At 32.5% G+C, this 9,207-nt stretch overlaps 1 protein-coding gene across 3 annotated transcripts in view; it reads right to left on the reverse strand.

The window, feature by feature from the left end:
* Bgb (core-binding factor subunit big brother) overlaps positions 1–9,207 on the reverse strand; it is a 113,582-nt gene extending 104,375 nt beyond the window's left edge. For 2 of the 3 annotated variants that reach the window (XR_012459386.1, XM_074130916.1), the window contains exon 1: positions 8,974–9,207. Coding sequence is in view for 2 of the 3 variants with exons in the window: in XM_074130916.1 (XP_073987017.1) it covers positions 8,974–9,141 (168 nt within the window). In the remaining variant the exon portion in view is untranslated. The remainder of the gene's footprint in view (positions 1–8,973) is intronic. The other variant, XM_074130915.1, reaches the window with a different exon arrangement.

The raw sequence follows: 9,207 nt of genomic DNA on the forward strand, positions 1-9,207 counted from the left end.
GTTTTAGCTCTCGGTTTTTCTTATTACAACAAAGCCAAACATTGCAGCAGAAATTTATATATTTTTTTCAGACTACAAAAAAATTGATGTAGGCTCAAAAACAAAATTTGATAAATTCTTGACAAGTTCATATTCAAGTACAATGTCATACATCGAAACTGAATTATGCTAAATAAAGAAATATCACGCAATGTTCCGTGACATGTTAACAAAGACATACTAAATAAATTGTGTACGTCAATTTGGTGAAAGTTTTAAAAATAATCTTAACTTTGCAGCTGGGCGAATTGTCTAGCAACAATAAAATAAAATTTCTGCTTAGATTAACTGCTCATCTTAAGTGGTACTAAGAGATCGCACAAAGAATTTGACCAATTCTCCAAGTAGAGGAATATATACATACCTAACACAATGTTATCAAGTATCCTTTCGATCTTTCAAGAATGCAAACAGCGGCTTCTACTAAATGGTGCAATTATAATTATTTATCAAATATTGGGCACTACTTGCTGCTTTGTAGGATGTAATAGTGCATCATGAAAGTCATAAATATGTTAGAACATTTAGAAAAAGTCTTATATGTATGAATGCTGGTCATCTATTTTGTTATTATTATTATTTAAAGGGAAGGGATTAGCTCTGTGGTTAGTGTATGTTGGATTCCAACGCGGAGACTTCGGGTTCGAATCCAGATGCTGGTTATCAGATTTTCTCTATCTAGAAGCTTCTTACAGCTTATTGTCTGGTGATAGCTTTCAATTAATTATTAAGCCATTGCTTAATTATTTAATTGCTTAAAAGTACTACTAATTAAAGTCTAAATAATTTATCAATGAACATGTTTTAATACATAGGAAGCAATTAAAACAATAAAAAAAAGTAAATCAAATTAAAAAGAACAAATCAATAATTCAGCAATACGAATTTGTTCGAATCACTACGCCAACCAAGAGCAGACTGAATGATTCACGGGGAAGTCAAGGACACAAATTATGACGCAAATTGTAAAGTACTCTTTAACTTGAACAAACTATTTAAAGTACTGTCCCATTTTTAATAGAAATAAACAAACTATGCAATCTTATTGATATCAGTGAATGTTTTGGGAACATTAGGTAAAGACATTCACACTATCTGATACAAGGGGGTTCCTCTTACAAGTAGGAACATTTGAAATACACTTGGATTTTTAACTAAATATGTTAAGTTTCTTCAACATTGCATGTTATCTATTTATTCTTGCAATTTATGAAACTCTTACCTTCTCCCCAAATAAGATTTTGAGAAATCAGACATCAAGAAAATTGGTTAATTGATTCCCCAGCTTCTTCATAAATTTTGTTTGACAAAAGGCGAGAATCGAATTTCGCTAACTTGGTACCAACTTATAGCATAGTCCGATTTAAGTAGAAGTAAAAGTGCATACTTTATAATTAAATTATTTATTTTAGCTGAAATATCTTCTGTTTAACCTCTAAATTAATACGCATTTCATTAATTTTGGTTTGTGCAAGCGTTACTTGTATGTATTAGAAAGAATTTAGTAAACTATCCGCAAGAACTCTAAGAATTGCGAATAACTATAATAGTGAAATTCTTTTTTAACCTTTCCTTCTATTTAATTAATTAAAGTTTCTAAAATAAATTGAAAAATTAAAAATTACGAATGAAACAAATGTTTTCTTTACATCTTTAACAACGTAAGTTAGTACAACCTAGCGGCAAATTGAGAAACCAACTGCTAGGAGAGTATATTACGTCGGGCCTTACCGCTTACTCACTTCGGGAGTCCCCGCTCTCTATTTTACGTAAATTTTAAAGTGGGAAAAGTTTTAGAAGTTGCGCATGAAATAGTACGAAAAAGAGGTATTTTCCAATAGAAAATTACCATATCTAGACTGACTGGGATAATCCATTTGTAACAATTGTAAGAACGTTTCGACCCGATATCAATGTACTAAAATAGAACAATTTTGTACGTATTTTCACATATTAAATTACTATTTAATTTTTTCTTTTTTTTAAATCTAGCGTAACTTCTCGACAAACAATCTAAGCTTTCACTAAACAATAAACGACTATCTGCCCAATGATACTGAAACTTGTCCGGACTTACGGATTGGAACTTTGAGGCTCAGCAAAGATTCCAATATCTACAAAATCCAATTCTTCCAGTCAAAAACACTCCGCCGAATCGCAAATGCACCTTACTTTGTTTCTAACTATACCTTGCACCGAGATTTCCTTGTTCCCTAGGTTTCTATCGGTGCAAGATTACGCTACGCCAAGTACCACGCCACAATTTCGTCTCATCTAATCCTCTAGTTTCCCCTTCTTACTGCAGTACCTGGATATCATCCTGGTGTGCTAGAAGCGCCGGTAGCCACGTGATCTTCTTCAAGAATACCTTTGCACAATAGTGAAATGTTCTCCTTTGGAAGTTTCATTCCATCATGCTACTCACGAATTTATACATGTGTATCATGTTGTATCAGCTCCACTTGTTGCAGAAATTTATTATAGTTGCGAACATAAATAGAGTTTAAAACCATATGTATAACGAGAATACTCACAGACTTTTTCCGAATTGGTACTCTACTACTTCAAAGAAATTCTCAAAAAAATTAATTACCTTCCGCTATGGTTAGAAAAGGTAGTATTGCGATTGTATAAAACTTTAAAAATTGAGTCTTCACGAAAATATACACTTAAATTTCTCAAAAACACGAAAAAATGTTATGTGGCCCGACTAACTGAAGAACGGAAATTCGTATTGTTTATTTGATATTTCGACCAAGAACCACGCGACCATAAACAATGTATCAAAATTATTCCACCAAAAATGACACTTAAAATAGACGTAAATTTTAGATAAATAGTTATCCTTATCACTAAAACTTTTATTTCCGAGGAACGACTATATTAAGTTTCCTTTAAAGAGTTCCTTTTAAATTAATTTAATCCTGAATAACATTTTTCTTAACAAGAATTAAGCGATTTTTAGATTGTTCTGGCAAAAGGTACCACATGTTTTTCTATAAACTTGAAATAAATAGTTGCACATAAATTCATATCTGCTGTAGAGGGAAGAGGTTTTCGACAGGCTAAAAGATTTATAGAATGAATTAATCTGTGCACCACGAACATACTTAGATTTGGGAAAGAAATATTTATGAAATCTGGCGGAGGAGATGGCAGGGTTTGTCTCTTTAACTGGTCGCCTGAATAAAGTCCAACGTAGATTGAGGATGAAGTGCAAAAGACTGTATATCAATATTTGACACGGTGTCTTCACCTCCTGAAGGTATAGGATATTTAGCACTGGCCAGATGTTGAAGGACGGAAAATGTAGGTCAGTTAAAGTTCCTTAATACTCTCAAATATGCATTGAGGCTGTCAAATGATTCTTAAGGGAACTTTAAGGAAATTACAGCCTTTAGAGGCTCTGTACCTCGCAATTCCGGCTCTAATAAATAATTATAATTTCTTAACACGAGTTATAGTAATAATTTAACTTAAAGTGTGGATTTCTTAAATTCATAAAAAAAACAGTCGTGTTTTTAATTTTACTCCTAATGAGTTTGAAATTTATCAGAGATTTTTTAATAATACAAACCCATTACATCCAGAAAATTTTTCAAATTTCAATTTTATTATTAAATTATTAATGAAATATTAAACAAAAAAAATTACAAGGGAAGTGAGTATAAACAAGGAAGTGGTGGTGCCTCTAGAGTATTGTATTCTTTGTGGAAACAAAAAAGAACTATCTTGCGGTTGGTAGTACTGTTACATAATGTGCAGGTCCTGTTACCGGAAAGTGGTACAACAAATAATAACAGTGTTTATAATAAAATTATTGAATTTTAACCTCTTAATAATAGAGTTCATGTTTAAACTCCTGATGTATCTGCTCGCGTGCTAGATTTTCTATAGGCTTCGAACTTGTATGTATTGGCAAAAGAGCAGTGGCAGGAGGGGTTTCCATTTTCTTCCTCTCTCTTAAGAGGTAGTACTGTGATCGTATCGAAATCGTATACAAAAATTGAATTTCATCAAAAATACTCAATTAATTTTGGCAACAAGAGGGTTTTAAAAAGGGTGAGCACCAACATGGCCTCAAAAAAATAAAATAAAATTCCCTTTTTCTAATTGAATTATTATTATTTTTAGGTTTTACAGATTTAAAAATGTTAATGTTCAAAATGTTAAGGGCAAGAATAAGAATTTCGGATTAATTTCTTCAAATTAAAACAAGATTTCATTTGGAATTAAGAAACGAAAGAGCGATTTTACTAACAGTTTTTCAGTATTTCAAGATTTTCAGTTCGAATCCTGCGTAGGACTATATTTTATTTTAAAAAAAGTATTATGATGTATGAAGTATTATGAATCTCGCATACGCGGAATTCGAACTGGGGAACTCCCACTTACAAAGCCACGCTCATGATCACTAGACTAACATCCGCCCTCTCTGGCAAGATATTCTTAGCGTGATCATACGAGGTCAAGAAGTGTTGCATAAAGGGTACATTACAATGATGTGCTGGTTGCTTTTATTTGATGATAAAACAAATTTATCCTGATTCACCCACAACAATTAAACTAAATTTTTTAAAATTTTCAATTATTATTATTTTTGTTCTTTGCGCCACAAATAACACTTTTTGCAGTCAGAGGACCTCCCAAAACGTGTATTTCTGGTGGAAAATTAATATTGAAAACCGATCACGAATAAGATAAAATTATAACTTTGATCTTAAATATCTTGGTTAATATTAGGGATATCGAGATGGCGTCAACGTTATTTTATACATTTTTTTTATATAGTTTTCATAAACATTGCCTAAACCTGTGGTCCTTATGAAATCCCGATAAATTTTTAGTAGTAACTCAGCCAAAAATTAAGATACAGCATAGGGAGTGGAAAATTTGAAAACTAGATAAAAAAAAAACATAGTCTATTTAATGGGTTATTTCGGATTTCCACTTTCATACAAAAGTTGTTAGCGATTGGTGCGTTTTAAATGGATCACCCTGGCCAATTAAATTTGTTCGGTAAAACTTTTAGAGACGGAGAAAGTTGCCATGTTTAAGCAAGATTTACGAACTGTAGATTGTAAGATCTATTAAAAAGTATTCCTTTTTATTTTATTTGCACATTTCAGCATTTTTATAGTTCAAGATATCGTCTACACGGAGTACTTGTAATGCTGAAGAAGAGCCCTCTGCCCAGGAACATAGTATGAATATCAAAGCATAAATGCGCAGAATCCTTATTTGGACATCTAATATTCATGTACATTTCGAGCTCAATAAATAGAAATAGAGACTCTAGGAACACCAATTACCGCGTGCATTTAGTCTACAGGCGTCCATCTGGGAAATGAATCTATTAATCTGAGGCATCTATATTGTACACTCTGTGTTTTAGGTAGCACAATTAAGAGACCAGACAGGGGTTGCATACAGGAGTACCGGTTGAATGTGAAGATAGTATATTAATTTCTTATTTCGAAAATTCAAAGTTGAATTTCTATTCAGAGGTCAGAACAGGCTGCACATTATGTCCAGCGCCCTATTCAGTTTTAATGTAGATTTACTGTTGTTAAATAGTGAAACCTTACTCCAACTTGGTATAGATATCAATCTTAGATCATCATCGATTTGTAAGAAAGCTGAGAAATCGTATGCCCGCCCTACAACCCTTCCAAATTGGAATGTATGAGACATTTATGTCCAGGAATTTTGAATCGCGTCTCATTTGATGTTAATTATTTCAGCAAGCCGTAGTACTTACTGAGAGAAATATTAATTACATTACACGAACACAAAAATGTAGTTAAAAATAGAAATATCCTTGAAGGAAAAAAAAACTATTAAACTAGTGGGGAGAAGGTCCAGAAATATACTTCTGGAATTTCCCCAGATCAAGAGAAAAATCTAACTAAATATTCATTTAACAACACAAAGGTGTAAACGTTTGTTTCAGAGACAAAAGTAAACATAAAAATGCCAAAAGAGAGTGTAAAAGTTCAAAAAAAAGAACCTAAATACACAAAATTTGTGTCAATTCAAGGATTTCATTAACTTTTTTTTTGGGTACACAAGTGTTCATGCCAACCAATATTGAATTCCTTAATTTAGATTAGATTTTCAGGCATACCATCTGATTCTAATTCTACAACTTCTCACATACGCAGATGAGAGACACCGCTTACTGTCCACTAATCATGCAATAGCTCACAGAAATCTGCAATTTCCTTATAAGCTAAATGAAAGTAAGTCTCAAAACATTATCATTACTCTTCGTCGCATTATTCTACCTCCAGCCTTCTATAACCTAACACCTCTACCAGTAGTGAATGTCGCCCACTTTCTTGGACTTTACTCAGACCTAATACTATCTTGGAATCCCTGTACTTAAAAGAACAGAATTAAACAGACGCTATCGACAACTTAAAAGATACTTAGACGGTTGATCTAAACTGTCGCTAGACAAGAAAAAACTAATCTATACCACTATTTTAAGACCCATTTGGGTGTATGGTGTAGAGCTATAGAACCAAACGCACCAATCTTTAAAGAATTAAATCTCTACAATCAATACACAGTAAACGCTCCATTTTATATCTCCAACCTGACAATACACACTGACCTTAACATTCCTTTTATCACCGAAGTTGCTAAAGCAAGATTCAGAAAACTCCAGCTCCGCCTGCAATCTCATATAAATCCTCTAGCTCAAAATCTTTCTTCTAGAACTCTTCCTGATAACCCGGACAAGACGCCTTAAGAGACAGTGATCTCGTGATCTCCTCTCAAGTGATGAGAGCGACTAATAGTCTTAATGTTTTGGAGTGTTACCACTGGGTAACTTCTCCACTCGTTTTCTTCTACTTTTCACTGTTATGATTGATACTTATAGCGCCAATGCGCTAATTGTACTCGTAGCACAAATAAAGCAGAAAATGAAGATTAGATTTATTAAATGGGAGTTTCACCAATGGGTGAATTCTCCCCTCATGTATTCATGTAACTATTCCATTATCATGTTGTATCAGCTTCACTTGATGCAGAATTATTCTGCAGTTGTGAAAATAAATAAATTAAAAAAAAAAAAGATTTATTAAATAAATAGTATGGAATTAAATGAATCTAAATCTATTTGTTTACTTCATTCCGCAGACTTTTATATTAAAAGGAGATTGGTGTTTTAACCCAAATCGTATCTACCTGGAGTCTCCCTGAAACTGAAAATGGGAAGTCAAATGTCTGATCAGATAGAGAATTATTTTCCGATTCAAGAATTGTCTCTTACAAAAAATGAACAGACATGCACACCAAGTTGATTGTTCGGATTAAACAGAAGACTGTATTTTGAACAAGATTATACTGCAGACCACTTCCCCTCTTTCGTTCTCTATAGATGTCGCTCAGAACGATATCTCAAAACAGAGTTCAAAAAGGCAATGTAAGTACCAAATACCCTTTAAAATACACAAAAATTTGGAGTACCAGAGATTAATGTAACCATAGTGGACGTAAGTGAAAACTGAAACCTTAATTGCCTTTGAAAACATATCAATAATCCACTATACCCTTAAGTTGTATTGGATTTTTTCACACTCACACACTCAAAATTAAATATTTTGTCAAATTTAATTATAAGTGGTGTTTTGATGGTAAGATCGTACTCAATTCTTTTAAGGAAAAAATATTTTTAAAAAAATTACCTCAAATTCTTTATATTTTGGCCCTTAAAACAAGCAAATAAGAAAGGGCAAAATTAAGGCTATTGGCCTTTTCACTTTTCGCACAATGTTCTCTCAACACTGGCAACTTAATATCAGACGAGAACTAGCTGTAGAGGCTTTTATTTATTTCAATTCTAATGGCAGGATGTATGGATTTGAATTCACGTCCGCCCCATCCTTTCCAAAACGTTGAAATTATTTACATTAAAAAATACAACGCAATAATAGGTAGGTGTATAAGACGCGTCGAAAAAAACAAAACAAATAAAAGCCAAAATATCCCCAACATAACACCTCCCGGACGTTGATCAGAGAGATATCAGAGCATCAAATGATTACGGCGCATGTTCTAAGGATTCTCTTTTCACAACTATGGCGTCACTAGATCTGTCATTTTCCCCCTTGCGTCAATTTTTATGAAAAACTTCTTGCTTCTTGCAACTATGGCGAATAACACAGACCGAATTCACGATTATAGAAATTTTATTATTTTTAAAATATTAATTATTATGGGCGCGTGAAATTAGCGAAATCAACAGATGAATTAATTTAAACTAACGTACACACTAAGTATCAATATTTTAATTTTTCAAATTAAAAAAGGTCTTCGGTACTTAATTTCCAAAATATTATATAAAAAAGCAAAAATGTATTTAAAAAAATCAGCACACACCTTCCTTTCATTTAATTTTCTTGAAGAAATAAAATATCTGAATCAATATTTTGCATTTCAAAAAAAGCAATAAAATATTTAAATTTGAAAATTTGACCATCAGACCATTTATTTAATAGAATATAACACGGGATAACTAAAACCATTTTAACACATGTAGATAAATTAATAATATAGATGGATTAATATAGTACGTTTACCATGTATTTATTCACAAAGATATTAACATTTAAATATATATTAAAACGGCTACTTTCTATGTTTTGTTAGACTACTAAAATTTCTACTGCAATTTAAAAATTTCGCTATCAGATCGACGCTAAAAATTCGCTATCGGATGTATCGACGGAAATATGTAAATGTTTTCTAATGTTGATAAGGAATTAGTAAACTGGCATGCACAAACATAAAATATGCTGAAATACGAAATTAATTTTGTTTTATGGCGAATAATTGTTATATTGTGAATAACAACTGCGACTGTTACATAGTTTGAATAATTGGTTTGATTGTCAGAACTATTCAATAAGAATGTTGACTAACCTCAGATTCTCTACTAAGTCTCCTAAAAAGTTCATCAGATTCGAATTTCGCTTTTTGGTCAGGTACAACACGTGGCATCTTAAATATAAACCGTGGTTTTGGTTGTTCATATAAGCCGATACTATCGAACGGGATCATGCCCACAGCCGGATCGTTCATTGACAACATGCTGCTACGCTAGACGATGCACAACTAAATTGTTAAAACTACCAACAAGGCCTCCGATAAGGCTGA

Source organism: Rhodnius prolixus, unplaced genomic scaffold, assembly GCF_049639745.1.
Source record: "Rhodnius prolixus isolate KJV_2025 unplaced genomic scaffold, Rpr scaffold_4, whole genome shotgun sequence".
Lineage (NCBI taxonomy): Eukaryota > Metazoa > Arthropoda > Insecta > Hemiptera > Reduviidae > Rhodnius > Rhodnius prolixus.